The sequence below is a fragment of the Mesoplodon bidens genome, assembly GCF_964165515.1.
Source record: "Mesoplodon bidens genome assembly, chromosome: 19".
NCBI classification, from domain to species: Eukaryota; Metazoa; Chordata; class Mammalia; order Artiodactyla; family Ziphiidae; genus Mesoplodon; species Mesoplodon bidens.
The window spans coordinates 2,108,127-2,128,342 of record NC_138179.1 but is presented as its reverse complement, the minus strand read 5'-3'; the positions used below and the strand labels follow the sequence as shown (position 1 = coordinate 2,128,342).

General features: G+C 40.5%; 1 protein-coding gene across 2 annotated transcripts in view; it reads right to left on the bottom strand.

Moving 5' to 3' along the window:
• The window catches only part of TOM1L1 (target of myb1 like 1 membrane trafficking protein), a 55,411-nt gene that overhangs the window by 5,555 nt on the left and 29,640 nt on the right, over nucleotides 1–20,216 (bottom strand). For both annotated transcript variants that reach the window (XM_081220210.1, XM_081220209.1), the window contains exons 8-12: nucleotides 15,655–15,788; nucleotides 11,229–11,289; nucleotides 10,503–10,620; nucleotides 8,871–8,967; nucleotides 1,865–1,916 (exon numbers count right to left, since the gene is read on the bottom strand). In XM_081220210.1, the coding sequence (XP_081076336.1) occupies nucleotides 1,865–1,916; nucleotides 8,871–8,967; nucleotides 10,503–10,620; nucleotides 11,229–11,289; nucleotides 15,655–15,788 (462 nt within the window). The remainder of the gene's footprint in view (nucleotides 1–1,864; nucleotides 1,917–8,870; nucleotides 8,968–10,502; nucleotides 10,621–11,228; nucleotides 11,290–15,654; nucleotides 15,789–20,216) is intronic.

Below are 20,216 nucleotides of genomic sequence, written 5' to 3'. Positions count from 1 at the left end.
AAAAAAGCATAAGGTGAAGATATTAAATCGGGACTTAAAGACAAAGATTTCAGTTTTAATTAGAAATATCTCTTTCTTCTTGTAATTTTCTTCATTCATTTCACAAATATGTCCTGGGCACCTACTGTATGCCAGGCTCTATAAATAAAGCAGGCCAAATCCCTGCCCTCAAGAAGCAGACAATCAACAAATGTAAACAGGTGTCAGATAGCAAGTGCTCTCAGGAAAAAGCAGGGTAATGGGAGAAGAGGGGCTGGGGTGGGATATTGCTCTGACAGTCATAGTCAAGGGGATGCCTCACCACTGGGGACACTGGACAGACCCCTTATTCTGATGCGGGTCCTGTGATTAGCTAAGGTCATATGCTTATATGGTCATATGCTCTGAAGCAGGGGGGTGGCCAGTGCAGTTGGAGAGGCAAGAGGTGCAGCTAGAGAGGTAGTGGGAGGGGTCAGAGCAGCATTTCAGGCTTTTGCTGAGTAAAGTGGAGTCAGGAAGAAAATCACAGGTGGTTTTAGAGCAGATGGGTAACATAATACAAACTTTACTTTTAAAAAAGATTGCCTTGGGGACTTCCCTGGTGGTCCAGTGGTTAAGAATTGGTCTCGCAATCCAGGGGACACTGGTTTGAACCCTGGTCAGGGAACTAAGTTCCCACATGCCGCAGGGCAACTAAGCCCGTGCGCCACAGCTGCTGAACCCACGTGCCACAACTAGAGAACCCGCACACTGCAACTAATGAGCCCACGTGGTCTGGAGCCTGTGTGCCACAACTAGAGAGCAGCCCACACACTGCAACAAAAGATCCTGTGTGCTGCAACTAAGACCTGACAGCCAAAAAATAAAAATAAAAATAAAAAAAAAGATTGCTCTGGTTTCTGTTTTAAGAATAGATTGTGTGATGGGGGTGGGGGTGGAGAGGAAGGTGAAGGCTGAAGCAAGGCAACACTCAGGGAGGCCACTGCAATATCCATCTGATGGTAGCTTGAACTGGGATGTGGTAGTGGAGGTGGTGAGAAGTGGCTGGATAATGGATCTATTTTGAAGGTAGAGGTAAAATGGTAGAGGTCAAGCATGATTTCTCAAGGTTTTTGACCTCAGCAACTGAAATAGTGGTCATTTACTGAGTGGGGAAGACAGCAGGAAGAGCAAATCGGGAGACAGGGCTAAAAGAAAGCAAGAGGAGATGTGAAGTAGAAGGTGGAAATGTGAGTTCTGAGTGTAGGGAAGGCATAAGGTCTGGAGACAGCAACTTGTAAGTCGTCAGTCTGAATGGAATTTCAAGATATGAGACCAAAAGACCATGGAGGAATGAATGCCAGACTCCTGGGGTCTCCAATACTGAAAGGCCAGTAGAGGTGGAGGGACCAGCAAAGGGGATGGAGAAGAACTGAGGCAAGAGAAGGACCCACAGTGAGTGGTGTCTGAAAGCCACATGTGCAGAAAGTAGGATGTGACTGACTGTCAGTTGCTGTTGATGAGGTAAGATGAAGACAGAATTGCAGGACTACATTTAGTAAATCTGGAGGTCTCTGGTGACCTTGACAAGAGCTCTGCCAGTAAAGTGGCTGGAATGAGAACTTGTCTGAAGTCTGTCAGAGGATGGGAGGAAAGAAAGTGGAGACAGCAAATATAAACAGCTCTAAGGGAATTCTGATCCTTAACCATCTTTCTAACGGAAGTGAGACTACACCTGTCTGTCTTAAATGGTTAAAAAGACAGCAAGGAAAAGTCCTAACAAGGGCTGCACCAACACATTATAAAGAAACTTTGAGCAGAACATGAGAATTAAGGACCGGGAGTTCTTTTTTAGCATGATAATTGCTCATCAGATGCACTGCCAGGGAAGGCCTTCATTACTTACACTCTCATATGTAGGACTTGAGGCGAGGTTTTGGCTGGTCCTTTGGACAAACCTAGGATAGTGTGATAACACAGCATAATTACCCTACAGTGAGATCAAAGATGCAAAAAGATGACTTTACTGGTCTAAAAACAAAACCCAAAATGTACCTTCAGACTACACAAACGTATTAATTTTATATATCAATAAAAATTACCATTGGTTTTAGTGCCCAGCAGATCATGATGCCCAAATACCAAAGACAGTAAAGATAAAACCCTGTCCCCAGGCAATGGCAGCCTTGAGACCCTGGAGTGTGCACACTATACCAGTGACAGCAGAGCCTTCAGTCTTTGCATGAGCGTAGCTACCACCCCATCGTTTCCTAAAGGATATGGGGCAATGCAGAGTAGAGGTCAGGAAGGGGGGACAGTTTGGAGTAAAGTTGGAGTAAACACACTTCACCCTGTCTCTCCCACCAAATGCAACTGTAAAACCTGGACAGAATGCGTGGGGCAAGTATTTGAGAACTGAAAAGTAAACACTAGTTACAGGGTGATTGAGAAAGAAGACTAGAATTTGAGTATCAGTGAAATGTTGGTGAACTTACCATGTTCTGCCCCTCTGGTATTCCCTAACTGAATGCAGTGCAGCCTAAAACCCAAGTGGGCAGTGAAGACAGAGCTCCAGGAGAAGCCTCTCATTCTCACTCAAGGAGCAGGAAAGGGAAATCCTAATGCTCAGAGAGAGTGTGGAAATCCCCCATCCCTTTTTTCCTCTTTGTTCTTTCACACCCCAAACCCTAGGCAATCCCAAGGTGGCTTCGGTGACAGCAGAGGCAACAGGGACCTACAGGGGCTTAAAACTCTGAGTGAGGGGAACCTTCCTCTCTAAGAGGTAGAACTGTGATCCCAAGAGGATATGGCAAACCTCTGTTGTTTCTTTTATCCCTTCTGTCCTGACATTTGGTGCCCAACACAAGCATAGTCAAGGAAATGCATGGCATAGTAAACCTTCAGCTTTTTGACTGGAGAGCCAAAAGGAGTCCCAGGAAAGCAAAGAACCAGAGAAATCACAAAGAGGGAGGAATTCAGGAAAACAACCTCAAAGTTGTTTATGAAATCCTGGGCTCACACCCTGATCTATGCATCCATGGCTGATCCCAGTAAATGCCAAAGATGTTGAGAACTGAACACACAGCCTGCTATCCAGACCTTACATGAATACTGGGTGGCACACATGTGGGACAGATCTCAATAGCACTGCCAAGGCTTTGAAAATTTAACTGACATCAAACCGAAGCACACAGAAGGCAGGCTGAAACTGTGGCGTAAACCTCATGAGGTTGTTTGCCTACTAATCAAAACATCAACATTCTCAACAGGATTTAGATAAGATGAAGTGTCTCATATCATTAAAAATGTCCAAGATACAATCCAAAATTACTATGCATATGAAGAACTGAGAAAATTTAAACTTGCAAGAGAAAAGACAATCAACAGTGCTTGATATCTAGAGGACACAGATGCTGAAATTATCTTACAATTTTAAAGCAGCTATTTATACAAACGCTTCAGCAAGGAACTGTGAACACTCTTGAAAAAAAACAGAAAAATAGAGTCTCAGCAAAGAAACACAAGATTATAAAGAAGAGCCAAATGGGAATTTTAGAATTGAAAATTTCAGTAACTGAAATTTTTTAAAAATTACAGAATGAGCTAAACAGCAAAGTGGGGATGACAGAGGAAATAGAGTGAGAAAAGCAATGAACAGAACCCTATGGATCTATGAAACAATGAAACAGGTCTAACGTGTGTCATCAAAAGTCCCAGAAGGACGGCAGAAAGTGTGTAGTGCTGAAAAAAAATTTGAAGAAATAAAGGCTTAAAACTTCACAAATTCGGTCAAAGACAAACCCACAGATTCAAGAAGTTCAGTGTAATAGGTTGAGTGGTGGCTCCCAAAGAGTTATGTCCTTGTCCTAATTCCTGGAACCTATGAGTGTCACCTTATTTGGAAAAAGGGTCTTTGTAGATATAATTAAGGACACTGAGATGATGTTCGAGTGGGCACTAAATTCAATGAAAAGTGACCTTAAAACAGAAAAACGGGAGTGGGGGGAAGGAGGGGCTGAGACACACAGGGGAGAAGGTAATATGAAGGTGGAGAAAGAAAGTGAAGTGATGTGGCCACAAGCCAAAATAACAAAGGAGTGCCAACACTCACCAGAATCTGGAAGAGGCAAAGAATGGCTTCTCCTCTGAGAGCCCTGGAGGGAGACTGCCTTGCTTTCTCTCAGACTTCTAGCCTCCAGAACTCTATGAAGATAAGTTCCTGTGGCTTTAAACCCACCAGTTTGTGGTAATGTTTTTATGGTAGCCACAGGAAATGAATACACTCAGTAAAACCAAAAGACAGCCATGCTCAGACACATCATAATCAAACTGTTCAAAATTAGAAGAAAAGAAAAGTTCTTAAAGCACAGACAGAAAAAAAACAACATAGAATCAACCGGGGGAAAAGAAAATTTGAATGAATGTTAGCTTTCTCATTAGAAGCCATTTAGGCCAGAGAAGACTGGAGCAATGTTTAAAAACTGCTGGAAGAAAAGAACCATCTACCCAGAATCCAGTGAGAATATCCTTCAGGAACAAAAATGAAAAAGACATACTCACATGGAATAATCTAAGAGACTTTCACTGCCAACAGACCTCTAAAATAATGCTAAAAGAAATTCTTCAGAGAGAAGAAAAATTGTACCAGAATAGAAGGAAAGCAACAGAAATGGTAAATATTGGGTAAACAGACTATTCTTCTCTTCCTGAGTCTTTAAAATTTATTTGAGGGTTGGAAGCAAAAACTATATTATGGAAAAATAATTGTAATAATGTGGAAAAATAATTGTATACTAATTATACATTGTCTGGTCATGGTTTTTTAACATACATAATACATACAATAACTATATATTATTTAAGGGGAGCACTGTATGATAAGGTTTCTACATTTCACTTCAAGTGGGAAAATACTGGTTTTAAGTACACTAAAACAACTGTAATTCCTAGAGCAACCATTCCTCCCCTCCCCATATATACACTACACAAAGATACAAAATCACGATAAAATGGAATATTGAAAACGTTCAAATAACCTAAAGTATGAAGGAAAGAGGAAACAGAAAAAAAACCCACATACACCAAAGGGAACAAATAGAAAGCAAATTACACAATGCTAGACCTAAATCCAAACATATTAAATGTAACTGGTCTAAACATACCAATTAAAGACAGAAATTATTAAAATACATAAAAATGCACGACCCAACCATATGTTATCAATTAGAAACTCCCTTCAAATAATTAAGTTAAAAGTAAAAAGGCAGGGCTTCCCTGGTGGTGCAGTGGATAAGAATCTGCCTGCCGATGCAGGGGACACAGGTTCGATCCCTGGTCCAGGAAGATCCCACATGCCGCAGAGCAACTAAGCCCATGCGCCACAACTACTAAGCCTGCACTCTAGAGCCCGCGAGCCACAACTACTGAAGCGCACGTGCCTAGAGCCCATGGTCCACGACGAAGAATAGCCCCCCCTCGCCGCAACTAGAGAAACGCCCACACTCAGCAACGAAGACCCAACGCAGCCAAAGAAAAAAAAAAAAAAAAAGTAAAAAGGCAGAAGATATACCATGTGAACACTAATCAAAAGAAAGCTAGAGTGGCTATATTAATATCAAAGTAAACATGAGGGCAAAGACAATTACAAGGTATAAAGAGGGGACGTTACATAATGATAAAAGGGTCAATTCACCAAGAAGACAACAATCCTGAATGCAAATGCACTTAAAGACAGCTTCAAATACATGAAGCAAATAATTTTACATAAACTTTTCTAGAAATATCACATACTCTATGACTCTATTCAGATGCTATTGTCACAAACTATAATGATAGAGAACAGACTGGTGGCTACTGGGGGTTGGGGATGGGGGTGTGTGACTATAAAGGAATAATAGCATAAGGGAGCTTTTTGGGATAATGAACTATTCTACATTCGGACTGTGGGGGTGGTTACATGAATCTATGTATATATGTTAAAATACATAGAACTGTACACAAAACAAAAAAAAGGATCAATTTTACCATACGGAAATTTTTAAAATAAAATTAAAGTGCAGAAAGAAAAAGAGAGAGCAGGTATGGAAATCAGATCCACTTGAATTTGAATCCTCTTTCTGCACTAGTTGGCAGCCTTGGTTTCTTCACTTGTACAGTGAATATTGGGGGTACCTATCTCATAGGCCTGTAGGGAGCACTAGTAAGTAATTAGTAAGCATTTCTTATTTTTCTTGGCCTATTGACTGATACTAAGTGGGCTATAAATTGACTGATACTAAGTGACCCGTGGCTTTATCCCATCATCATCGCTTTTCAGGGATCCTTTCTGTTATGAATACTTCCATCACTCATTTGTTCTCTGATGATAAATTAAACTGCAAACACAGAGAGGTGGAAAAATCTCAAGACCGTAAGATATTTTGATGGCTGATTTTGCCACTCATATGTAATCTTTGGCATATGATTTAACCCAGATTCAGGCCTTAGGTAACTTTAGTGCCTCAATTTCCATCACTAAAAAACTGACTAGTGATACTTTCACTCATGTATCAATATAAGCTTTTTTTGAAAATCAGAAAAAAATAGATACAAAAGACATAGTCTAGAAAACAAAATATAGATAGTCTAGAAAACAAAATATAGATGTCACACATTATCTTTCATTCCAGTGAATTCTAAGAACTATTATAATTATTTTGCTATCCGGAACTTGGGCAGACAATCATAACAGGGTTCCTAATGATCAGCCGATCACTGCCTTATGGTTCCCCAGAGGCATTTTTTAAAACTAAAGATTCTTGCTACTGAATCAGAGTTTCTGGGAGCCAGCAATTTTACTGTTTAATAATCACTCAAGTGATTTTTATGCACCTTAGAGTATGAGATCCACAAAACTAAGCAGCTATTAGCTAGGATTTGATCTTTGTGTGAGTTTTATACAGACATTTTTTGTAATGGGATTTCATCTTTATGGTCAATCTTTCCCAGAAAGATTTGCAGAATAAAGGAAAACAGAATCAGCTACTTCAGACCACATTATTTACTAAGCAACTTCACTGGAGTTCTGCCTACAACATTTCAACATTTAATTGCATCACAGCAGTCAAGACCAGAGGGAGTCAAGCTAAGGTAATGACCCAACCTGGTGGCTCAAGAGATAGCCATGTCCCAGCACATGAATCTTTCCTTTCTCTCTTCTTCCATTACACCTTTTTTTTTTCTATTTTTTGCTTTTTTCCCCAGTTTGATTCTCCTTTCTCTTCTCCTCAGTCTGCCCCTCTCCTTTTTAATATAGAAAAGTAACTAAAGAATATCTAAGTCCATTGACATAAAAACACAGCCAAGACATGCTGTTGAGTGAAAAACAAAAGCAAGGTCCAAAACAGTATGCACAGTATGCTGCCCTTTATTTAATAAAGGAGAAAAAATAATTCATATTCCTATTTACCTAAAGACACTTTGGAAGGATAAATAAGAAACTAACAAAGAGGTTCCGCGGATGGGAGCAGGTATGACCCAAGGGAGGGCAAGAGGCAGGATGGGGGTGGGATGAGATCAAGTATTGTCCTTGTACATCTTTTTATATTGCTTTGATATCTGCATCATGGAAATGTATTGCCTATTACCTAAAATACATATATTTAAAAGGAAAAAAAAGAATATAATAGGCTTTGATGGAAGGCGAATCTATCTTCTGTTTTTTTTTTTGCTGTTTATCTGCTCCATCCTGCCTCTTCTTGACTTAGGTAACCATGCTTTTTGTAGGTTCTTCTGTATCTTTCTTACGTTTCTCTATGCAAAGAGTGGCAAATATTAGCATATATTATTTCTCACTTTCTTGCACAAATTTGAGATAGTATACACACACTACTTTACACCTTTTCTCTTTAATAATAAATACATTGGTGATTGTCCCTCACATAGAGGGCCTACTTTTTTCTCCAGAAATATAATAATATATTGTGTAGATGTTTATTTAACCATTCCCCAAACTGAAGGGTACTTGAGTTGTTTCTAATTATTAGCTATTGCACAAATGCTGTCAAGGATACTCTAGTAAAGAACTTATTTTGCATAAATGAGCATAAATTCCTAGACTGCAAGTTCAAAGGTAAATGCATTTATAATTTTAATAGATATTGCCACTTGCCCCTTATAAAAACTGCACAGTTTTGTGATAGTATCTGTCTCTCCAGAGTTAACAAAGCATGTTAACAAACATGTAGACTATTGCCAATCTGTGAGGTTAAAAAAAAGTCTTATTGCAGTTTAATTTATATTTCTGTAACTGTACGTAAGGCTGAGCATCACTGAGAAAAAATATGTTTCTAAGTCATTTGTATTTCTTTTTCGGTGAACTATCAGTCCAGCGGACCTGCTACTTAATCGCTACATGAACTTCTATTCCCTAGGTCTCAGCCTTTTTTCCTATAAAATGGGAATAATGATAATAGCACTGATCCAAGAACGTCTGCAAAGCTTAAATGCAGTAAATAAAAACAGGTCAGCAAAGTGCCTGCCACGTAGCAGGTGCTCTGCAAGCTGTGCAGCCGCTTCTGTTCCCCCACTTTGTTATTGTAGTTTTCCTACCGCCTGTTACCACGAAAAAAATACGAGAAACAGAGAATTTATGGAAGGCTTGCTACGTACTGAGTGCTATACTAGGAGGTACATACAGCATTGCACGGAATCTTTTTAAGAATCCTAGAGAGTATTCTTAGAAGAGAAATGAAGGCTCACATTGGTTAAGTTTCTCATCCAAGGTCACACAGCTAATCAGAGGCAGTACTGAAATTCTAAATCAGTTATGTATGATTCCTAAGTCTCTACCTTTTCTATTATGTCATGTTTTCTTAAATATGAGGAATCAGAATGAGATGGAATTAGTTCTGGAGTATTACTGACATACTTACAGGGGTGTTTCGGTGTTTTCCGAGGCTAGCAAATCCACCTGTGGATGAAGACTGGGTTTCAAGTTGTTTGTTACAACAGGACTTGGAGAGCTGAAATCTAGAACACAAAACGTACTTATTGCTTGGCTCTAAAACATTTTGTCCATCAGTTCTGTTGAATTTTCCACTGTTTAAAAAAAAAAAAAAAAAACACCAAATTAAGGAGATTGAGATAGTTCTGTCACTGTAAAATCGTGGGATTTCCTCAAACAGAAATTCAAAAACATCATTTATGGCAATTGGAAAGAGAGAAATTCCCTGCCGTAAAAAGAGGATGTTGTAGGGCTTCCCTGGTGGCGGCACAGTGGTTGAGAGTCCGCCTGCCGATGCAGGGGACACGGGTTCATGCCCCGATCCAGGAGGATCCCACATGCCGCGGAGCGGCTGGGTCCGTGAGCCATGGCCGCTGAGCCTGCGCGTCCGGAGCCTGTGCTCCGCAACGGGAGAGGCCACAGCAGTGAGAGGCCTGCGTACCGCAAAAAAAAAAAAAAAAAAAAAAAAAAAAGGATGTTGTAAAGGTAGCAAATGTTATTGTGTTGGGTTTTCTAAAATCCCAAGCTGACTCAGAATGGAAGGGATTTTATGTCTTATCCTGTCAAGCACAAAAGTAAAAAGCTATGGCATATATAGAGCTCTACCCTCACCTCTCCAAACTCTCAAGTTCCCATAATCATGAGACACCCCAAAGAGAATAATTATTTCCCCCCGGCTCTGAAAGTGCCTGATAAAAACTCAAGAAAACTCTTCAATATAATGGACTCCAAACATCCCACTGGTCTAAGCAAGCAGCCAACATTTTAGAAATGGGGTAAGTAATAAGAAAGCCACAAATTGAGTGATACTGACTATTCTGATTCTAGAAAATCCTGCTAACATAAAAGGAAAACAAACCGATTTTAATTTGGCAGAAAATTCTGGATTTCAGCATTTTTCATCATCTTTACTTTGTAATTTACCAAAACTCTTTGGGAAGGGTAATAGGAGACAACGAATAAGATAAGGTAGGTAACCCTAAGCCTACAGTGCAACATCATTCATTTACCTTCACAGAAAACCATTAAAGCAACAATTGCTCTCACTTTATAAAGTAGGAAAGTCTCTAAGGTGGGTGGCTAAGAGGTGGCAGAACTGGGATTTCAACTTGGACTTCTCTGACTCAAAAGCTTGTGATTTGCCCTCCACATTTCGCCATCATGAGGCCTCATAATTCCTGATTTTCTCCATATGCATCAAATATTCCCTTTCCTGATGCTGTAGTATGGCAGAGAAAACCAAAGACAATAGCGAGTGGGTTCAGAGTAGGTTTAAGTATTGGCCATGGAGCTGAACAAGCTCTATAAGCAGGCCAGGCGAATTCCTCGAGATACTAAGCCAGTGGGATGAGTTTCAAGGACCTCCTCCCCCAGACACATCCCATTCCTGTACTGGGTGTGACCTAACCGTTTGTCAAGAAGTACTTAAATCTCCTGATAGAGTTCTCTGATATTCAAACTGACTTCAGTTCTCCTCAGGTTCCATTTAATCAAGAAACCAAGAGAACTGTTTCACATCAAGCTCTTCCGCTGGTCTGAAAAGGCCCATGTGCTTATTTACTTAAGTCTGAAAGCTGAGCATTCAGGGTGTTGAGTTCTCCCAAGGTGGCCCTATGCATCAGAGGGCTGCGACTCGGGTCAAGGAGATCAGAGGATGGGGCAGAAGGTTCCCTGGTGGTCTGAAAACAAAGCGAACAAAACACAAGTTAGAAAAGACGATGTCAGGCGGTTCGTCACAGCTTTCTCCCCAGACTTTCCTTTGGAGAAAGGAAGATCCTGTTTGGAAGTATCCGGAGAGAGAACTCTCCATTCAATACACAATGCTAGCACTAATCACATCTCACCACTGACATGGGTCCCTGCTTAATTAGAGAATCTTCTTATGACCTCTTATCAATAACTCAGTGAGTTATTAAGGCAGATACTCTACACTACTAAAACCACTCCAAATCATTAATGTATGTCTCCTCTTTTTTTTTTTTTTTTTTTTTTTTTTGTGGTACGCGGGCCTCTCACTGTTGTGGCCTCTCCCCGTTGTGGAGCACAGGCTCCGGACGCACAGGCTCAGCGGCCATGGCTCACGGGCCCAGCCACTCCGCGGCTTGTGGGATCTTCCCAGACCGGGGCACGAACCCGTGTCCCCTGCATCGGCAGGCGGACTCTCAACCACTGCACCACCAGGGAAGCCCTCCTCTTTTTTAAGACTTGTTTTATATAAGCTTTGCTCCTTGCTGTAGAATTCATAAAATTTTCACTTGTTTTTTTTGTAACAGTTCTATTTACTTACATTGGCATCTTCCCTCTCGTTCTTATTTTGCTCCAAAATCCTTCGTTGGTTTCGAATGAACCTGTTTGAATTAACAAAATGCAAGTATTTAAAAGAAAACAGATATGAAAATGCTATAATATTTAACAGAATTATTAATGTGCAAATAGTTAGGAATAATCAGCCTCATCCCCAATTCCCAATAAAGTACTTTAATAACTTTTCCCCAGTTTATAAAAGTAATAATGTCTTTAAGGAAAACTATGAGAAAATGGACAAATATTACAAATATGAATAATTCCATCATCAAGATATGGTTCCTATTAATATTATGATGTACTTCCTTCTAGTATTTTTTTCTGTAAGTTAATCTATTTTAAATTTAGTTGAAATTATACTTTACATAATTCTGTATGCTAATTCCATTATGTTCAGATCATTTTTCTAGTTATTCAGAAATACAACTTTTAGTGGTTGCATACTTAACCTAATGAATCACATATATAAATATTCTCCTTATTCTCAAATATTTGAGATGTTTCTAATTTTGCCAAAGTTATCAAAAATGATCATTTTCCATAAAATTCACATACAATTAACATATTTTCACTGTTTAATCTTCATTTTTATAAGACACTTGACACCTAACAATATTACCTTTTACAACTTTGTTTTAATTTTACATTGTTCGTACACTGAGGGTAAAGGAGGAGCAGTTAAATAAATAAGAGAATAGGTTTCAAAGAATAGTGAAGCTGCAGGCAGAAATCCAAGGCACAAGTGTCAGTATTATTACTGAGTACTTATAAGACCATACATATGATCCTCAGTTCTCCATCTACTCAAAGAAAATAGCAACGTTTGAACCATTTCCTCAGTTATTCTCAAGGGCAAGATACAGACAGATAATACAGGTGGATGAATGTGGAAATGCTTTGCAAACTATAAGTTGCTTTAGAAATACATACTATTACTATTATGACACATCAATTCCATGAACCTAAGCACTTTCAAGTCTAAAAGCTTACACTGAATTAAAACATGGCTTAGGTTTAAGGATTTTCCCCTTTCTAACACACGTGCTTCTTCTTCCATCTACTCATGGTATTGGCTTCCTGCATGTTAGCTAGTTATGTGCAAGGTATGAACAACCTTCACAAATCAAGCCTTGAGTAACAATTTCTGTTTCCTTATTTGTACAGCTATTCCCTGGATGTAATGAGTGGAGACTTCTGGGGATTTTGGAATAGGGTGAATGTATTTTGCCCGTGGGATGGATGTGAATCTTTAGGGAACAGAGGGAAGACTGTGGTGAGCATGGTAAGCAGGATGATTCCCCTGCCAAGGTATCCACATCCTAATCAATGGAACAGTGAATATGTTAGGTTAGATGGCATATGGAGTGAAGATTGCTAATGAGTGGACTTTAATAGGGTGATTATCCTGGACCACACAGATGAGCCCAGGGTAATCACAAAGGTCATTAAATGTGGACGAGGGAGGCAGAAGAAGGAAGCAAGAGGGATACAATGTGAGAAGGACCTGACCAGACAACGTTGGCTTTGAAGATGGAGGAAAGGGGTCAGGAGCCTAGGAAAGTGGCATAAGGTGCCCAAGTTAAGGAAAAGATTTTCCTCCAAAAAGGAATGCAGCCCTGGTTAAAAGCTGAATCAGAAAAAAAGCTGTTCACAGAAATAATCCAGTCTCCTGATATCGAGACCAGATAAACACACATTCCCCCTTGGAGGAAGCTTTTAGTAAGTGGTCTTATGGTTTGTAATAGAATTCTCCAAAATGAAAACCATGAGTCAGCACTCTACTGAAAACCATATGGTTTTCCTTAGATATCTTCCCATTTACAAAGATTTATACCAACCCCCCCCCCAAAAAAAACAAACAACAACCAAAAAAAATGAAGGGTAAGGTTTGCTCAGTGGTAAGGGAACCTGGTCACAGGGCTCACATCTCTCCCTTGGTGCCCCGTCGCCTCTTCACAGAACGGCCGCTCTCCCTGACAGTGAGACAGTGAGGGAAAGAACTTATTTCGCAGCTGTGGGTTTTTACTTCCCTGATTCTCTTGGTTCATTCACGATGAGTGGGGAAAAAAGTCTAGACAATAAATTAAAAGGCTCACTGGGACAAGAGGCGGAGGAGGACAAGAAATTAATACCTAATGTGCTAGCACCCAGCTAGGTGCTTTAATATACATTATCGCATTTAATTCTTAGAAGCAAACAAATAAAATAAGCAAACCCTCTCCAAATAGGTAGTATTATCCTCTTTAATAAATAGGGAAAAACCCAAATCGTAAAAAAAGTTAAGCAATTTGTCCAAAATCATCAGCAAGATTTGAATCCGGACCTGTTCACCTCCTTCCCTTATGTCACACTGGTCCCATTCTTCATCTGTTGGTGGGAAATATGGCCACTAATTCCAGGGAATTCTCGACAGAAATGGTTCCCCTAAGGGTGTCTTGAAATGTCACTGTAACTAGGAGGAAAACCTCTGATATTTAGCAGGTAGGGGCCACATAAGGGAAAACTGCCCTACCCAAAATGCCAATACAACTCTTATTTGAAACAAGAATCTTTGACTTGAAAGTCAAAGTTGAAAAAGTTTGGGGATCTCAGAGACTCCAGAATCTCTATGCTAGGAAGGCCTAGGTATAGGTTTGGAAAGAGACCAGGAGACTTGCCTGAAGCTATGTTTGTATATAACACTTCTCATTAAGACTGAGGAGAAAGCCACCTGTCAATCGAAGCATGCTGCCGCTCTTTGGGGCTGGGTTCTAGGTGCCGGCTCTCTCCCCAGGCCTGTTGTACCTTCCCATAGCTTCACAACCATATGTGCTCTTACCTGCTCCTGGCTTAGTCAACTCCTCCTCATCCCATAGTTCTCAGCTTAAATGGTACTTCCTCATAGAAGCCTTCCTGTCCTTTTTCTGACCTGGATTAGGTCTGGCTGTTATTCTTCCCAAATAGACCTCCTATTCACTGCATTTATTTCACTTTCCAAGTGTCTATATTTATATATATGATTGAAGGTGTTTTCCTGACTATAGGCTTGACTATAGATTACAATAGGTTATAAGACTATTACTTTGATGAATGAATAAATGACTTGGAAACAACTTAAATGGCTATTAAGTGAACTGTGAGAGAAACAAGGACCATTATGCAGCTATTGAAAATAATGGTTTAGGGCTTCCCTGGTGGCACAGTGGTTGAGAGTCCGCCTGCTGATGCAGGGGACATGGGTTCGTGCCCCGGTCCGGGAGGATCCCACATGCCGCAGAGCAGCTGGGCCTGTGAGCCATGGCTGCTGAGCCTGCACGTCCGGAGCCTGTGCTCCGCAACGGGAGAGGCCACAGCAGTGGGAGGCCCGCGTACCGCAAAAAAAAAAAAAAAAAAAAAATGTTTAGCCAAAGCATTTAAGAACATAGGATACACAAATACTGGTTTTACAGCAAAGAAAATCAAGGGAGAAACAAAAGTGTATGTTCTTTACATGATCACGACTATAAAAAAGTTTAGAAAAAAACTAAAATGTTAGAAACAAAATTATGAGTACAGTTGACCCCTGTATCCACAGGTTCTGTATCTGTGGGTTCTGCATCTGAGGATTCAACCAACCTCAGATTGAAAATATCCGAAAAAGAAAAATTCCAGAAAGTTCTAAAAAGGAAACTTGAATTTGCCATGAGCCAGCATCTATTTACATAGCATTTACATTTACTAGGTATTATAAGTAATCTAGAGATGATTTAAAGTGTACAGGAGGATGTGCATAGCTTATAATGCAAATACTACACTATTTTACATAAAGGGCTTGAACATCTGTGGATCTTGGTATCCATGGTGGGGTTCCTGGAAACAATCCCCTACGAGATATCAAGGGATGACTGTGTTTAAAATTTCTGCCTTCATACTTTTCTGAACGGAATTTAGAAAAAAATCTGTGTTCGTATACAGATTATCCTCACTGGCTACTCTGGTTTTGTGTAGACTGTTTTCTCCATATAAATATCCTCCTCTCTTCTCTTTACCATTTCCATGTTGTTCTCCACCTCAAACTTAGGGTAAACCTCACTTTCACTACGACACTTTGTTTATAGCATTGGTCTGTTTGAGAGCTTACGATGTGCTCAGTGCAGACAACATTCCGTGATTAAGATCCAGGCCCTGCTCACAGGGCAGTATGTGAGCATTGCTTACACTGCCCATGAATGCCCCTCACACTGCTCAGGCACGCGCTCATTCCTGCAAGCCATATCACACACTCCCAGAAGAGCAGGACCAGGATTCCCTATCTTGGGAGGAAGGCAGCCATGTCCAGAACTTGTTCCTGATCTTTCTGAGTGCTCACCTGTAGGCACTCTAAGAACACTGAGTACCTGGAGGTCAAACTGGCACTGGAGGAGGGTGGGAGAGGGCATGCCACTGCTCACCTCTCATATCCAAGGATGGCGCTATTCAAATCCTCATTCACCTGAATTAGCTCAACAGTGACATCTTCATTCTCCACCACCACGAGCAGGTCCATGATCCTCTCCTGCATCTCCCGACCTGTCTTATAAAGTTTCTGTCAAAGAAGGAGAGAGATTTCTTCTTCAATGCTAAAAAAACAACTGATTTGCCAATTTGTATACTACTGTGACCACCTCCACAGTGAGTCACCTATGGGAGATTACCAAAGTATTTAACTATGGATAGCTCATCCTTTCTCTATGAGGGATATCAGAACAATATTTTCCTCTAAAAATCAAAATGGGCATCATAAGGATAATAATGTACATTGCATGTAATGCTGGACTAGAAATCAGAAGTGGTGTACAGGAATTCTAGGTTTACTTCTTATTAGCTGTGCTATGTTAGGGAAAAAAAAATCACTTGTTTTCTAAATCTGTTTACTCACTTGACAAGTGAAAAATATACTACTTGCCACATCTACCTCAAGGGGTGACAGAAAATCACATGAGATGTATATAATGAGGAACTATATAACTATAAAGAACTACATAAAACATAAAATGCTATTGTTGTTATTTGTGGTAATAGAAGAAAGAAGTAGTTAAAATGCAGTTATAGCAGTATAATTTTCTTGTTATGTTTTACTTAAACATGTAACGTTTATAGTTACAACATCACATTCCAAGGTAAACTGAAGCAGGATTAAAAATCTAGTCATCTGGGCTTCCCTGGTGGCACAGTGGTTGAGAGTCCACCTGTCGATGCGGGGGACACGGGTTCGTGCCCCAGTCCGGGAGGATCCCACATGCCGCAGAGCGGCTGGGCCCGTGAGCCATGGCCACTGGGCCTGTGCGTCTGGAGCCTGTGCTCTGCAATGGGAGAGGCCACAGCAGTGAGAGGCCCACGTACTTCAAAAAAAAAACAAAACAAAACAAAACACAACAACAACTAGTCATCAATGCCATTTTTATTTGGACTGCCTGGAATCACTGTATTACACAAGACTCCACTCCCCGAACCAGCTTTTTCTCATAAGCATCAGAGGCACCTACGGCAGACTTACTGACTCAGAATTGCCTAGGCTGAGAGTTTGGGAATTTACATTTTTTAACAAGCATCTCAAAGTGTTTCTTATGTACACTGATACTTGAGAACTGCTATCTTAACAACTTACTTTCTCTTAGGCAAACCTCCAGTAAGCCTGAGGAGCATAAAACTGGTATTAATATTCCTTCAAACCCACCCTGGCTAGAATTTGTCCATATAATAATACATTAACATCAGGCAAGAACACAGGGAAGCTCCCCTTTCAAAATGAAAGCAGCAGAACTTGCTAAATCATAGCAGATATTACATTATCTGATCTTTTCCCTCAAGAAAGACAGACTTTAAAAAAAAAAGACAGACCTGCTGAAAAACTTACACTTCACAAAACCGTTTAGAATCTCAAACAATCTATCACAAGATTTCCAACAGGAAATCTCTAAATAAATAAACTAAACCACTACTAGCTGGCATTTAGACTCAGAGGTAAAGGCTACCATACCTCCACAAAATCTTAACAGAAATATTTAGAAGACAGAAGAAAAGGGAAAGGAAAAAAAAAAAGTGAGACAGATGACAGACTCTGGGTTTTCATACTCGCATTGTGCAACCAGAAAAACTGTCCCGGTTGCTAATGATGTGGTCACTGTCTGCAGCAGTTGACAAACTTTTTCTTAAAGGTCCAGATATGAAATGTTTTCTGCTTTGTAGGCCACAAAGCCTGTGTTGCAACTACCCAACTCTGCCAAGGTGAGAGTAACCACAGACAATATGTAAACAAATGGGTGTGGCCATATCCTAGTAAAATGAAGTCAGGTGGTTGCTAAATTTGAGTTATTTATGGTCCCCTGGTAGAGCACAAAGAGAGACTTTAGACTCAGTGGACCAAAGGTCTCTCCCATCTACATACCTGATACAGGATATGGTTAAAACTCAGCCTCAGTTTACTTTTTTATCTATAAAACAAGGATAACAACCATCTTATAGGGTTGTTAGAATAGAAAATGATGCAGTTGAAACCCACGTATGGCAAACAGGGTAGTCAATGAAAGTATTATGGTTGCCTAAGGAGGTGTCACTAGCAGCTTAACTAGCAAACTAATATTATACATTCCTGGGACTTCCCTGGTGGTCCAAGTGGATAAGACTCTGCGCTCCCAATGCAGAGGGCCTGGGTTCGATCCCTGGTCAGGGAACTAGATCCGGCATGCATGCCACAACTAAGAAGTCTGCATGCCGCAACTAAGACCTGGTGCAGCCAAAATAAATAAATATTTTTTTTTTTAAAAAGGAAAAAACTAAGAAGCATTTGGTTATAACCCCATGATGAATGAGAACTTTACCTCTGTTCTGCGTTAGTGTACAGAACAGTTCTCCTTCTTGCTCACTGGCAGCCTTGCTAGAACAATGTCAAGATCAAGGAAATACAATGGCTGTTAGATGCCTGTGACAAAAGTAGAAAGTAATTTGAAACGAATTTGCAGCCAACATCAACAGCCCCCGGTCACATGAAGACTGTCCCTTTGCCCTCTCAAGAGACAGATGGAATAGAAACATGAAAGGAGCACCACATTTCTCACAGGTTTGCAAAGCAGAATTTGAAAAACCTCTTCAAAAGCCAGCCCACTCTGATCTTTGCAATTAATGTCTGTCTCAGAGGAGGGCCAAGCCACCTGGAAACGGCACAGACCAAGTACCATGGACCAAAAGGATGGGTCAGAAGTTCCCCACAGCAGGCACCTGCAGGGCTGTGGATGTGGGGAGCAAGGGGGCACGAGTTAAAATACGGAGGAACAGCTGCTGGTGCATATGCCCATCACAGAGGCCCTGGAATCGCCTCCCTTTACACCATATCAAAGCCCAGGCAGGCTTCTGAGCTAAAGGGATTCTAACAATCAATTCAAATGTCTTTGGAGCAAAACAAAAAGGAGCTCATTAAGAGCTTCCTCTTCTGACATCCAGATGGCTCCCACTCTTTCGCAGAGCATTCAGGAATTAAGGAAGAAGATTCTTCCACACTTTCAACTTCAACTGCAATTGTCCCACATTCACCAACACAGGGCAACTCAATAAAAAGAAAAACAAAAGTATCTGAACATATCCCTTGAAAAAGTAATAAAAGGAAGAAATGTGTTTGCTTAACAGCCTTCTCTGGAAATAATAACGTCTGGCACTACTGCTATTACACATCTCTCTCCCAGGACCTCCTATCAAGACAGCAAGAGACCCCGAGAACGTCCCTATATACTCAACACCAAAACTGCCCCCGCTCACCATGAAACCAAACATTCCTCAGCATAACTTGCTCGTACAGTTTCTTCTTTCTTTTACAGGCCTCTGTTGAATGAATAGCAAGTTAACTGTTAACATAATCCTCCAGAAAATCATTAACTTCCAACTCTTTTTCCCAACTAAATATTGTAAACATCTTCAGTAACTCCTGAGCCCTTCTTTTGCCCTAAATCATTAATTCTTCAACAGAGAATCAATCTATTCAACTTAACAGACATTTGATAAGCTCACTCAGTACACAAAACATACACTCTAAATGTGCATAGCTGTATGGATTTATAGGTAGAGGTCTTGGTTACTGCCTTCAAGTTGCTTCCACTCTAGCTCAGGAGCTAATATATACCCACATGAACAGACAATAAGTTAGCCACCTATGCTAGAAAGTCAGTCCTGGGTTCAAAATGAGAAACAAGTGCTATACTGGAACACAGCCTCAGGAGGACAAGGTTCCCACTCCAGCTCCATCACTCGCTTGCCACGGTGTGGACAAGTCATTCCCTTTCTGAATATGTAGCCTCATCTGTAAAGGGAGATGGTCTTAATGGCATTGAAAGTCCCTTCCGCTCTTAACACCTTACAGGTCTCTGAATGGGAAAGACAGTAAGAGCAGTCAGGGCAGATGACTTTTTATTTTACTCTCAGGTTTTTTTTCTTAACTCATTACCAATTATTCTCACAGGACCAAATTTTAGATTCACAAAATTTGAAACTTCTCTAATAAGTTAGAGTAAGGCTTTTTTCTAGGCTTTCACAATTGGAGCTTACTTTCTTCTACAGAAGCCTAAAACATTCTCTTCTTTCATTGTCCTACTGCGTCTAGGTAAAAACAAGACTAAAATGGGAGGTGAGCCACTCAAGGTTAAGAGTAAGGTGATTCAGAGACAAGTACACAACGCCTAGAAAACAAATGCAAGAACGTGCAGCAACATTTCATTACTGTGACCAGAACAGATACTTTTAACTCATCGCAATACTCATAGACTAGATGTGGCCTCAGAATCTTCGCACACCACTCTGGCAAGCTCAAAGAAATCCTGTCTCTGCCCCTAATGAAGTTCAAAGTCCAGGAGCAACATAGTGGTTGGGAAAGGTGTCTTTCACCAAAATAGTTGTATTGCCTAAGAATCTAACAAAGAGAAAGGAGCTCTGAGAATAAGCAGGGCTTCGGGATCTAACCGCTCGGAGGACCAGATAGGGGATTCCA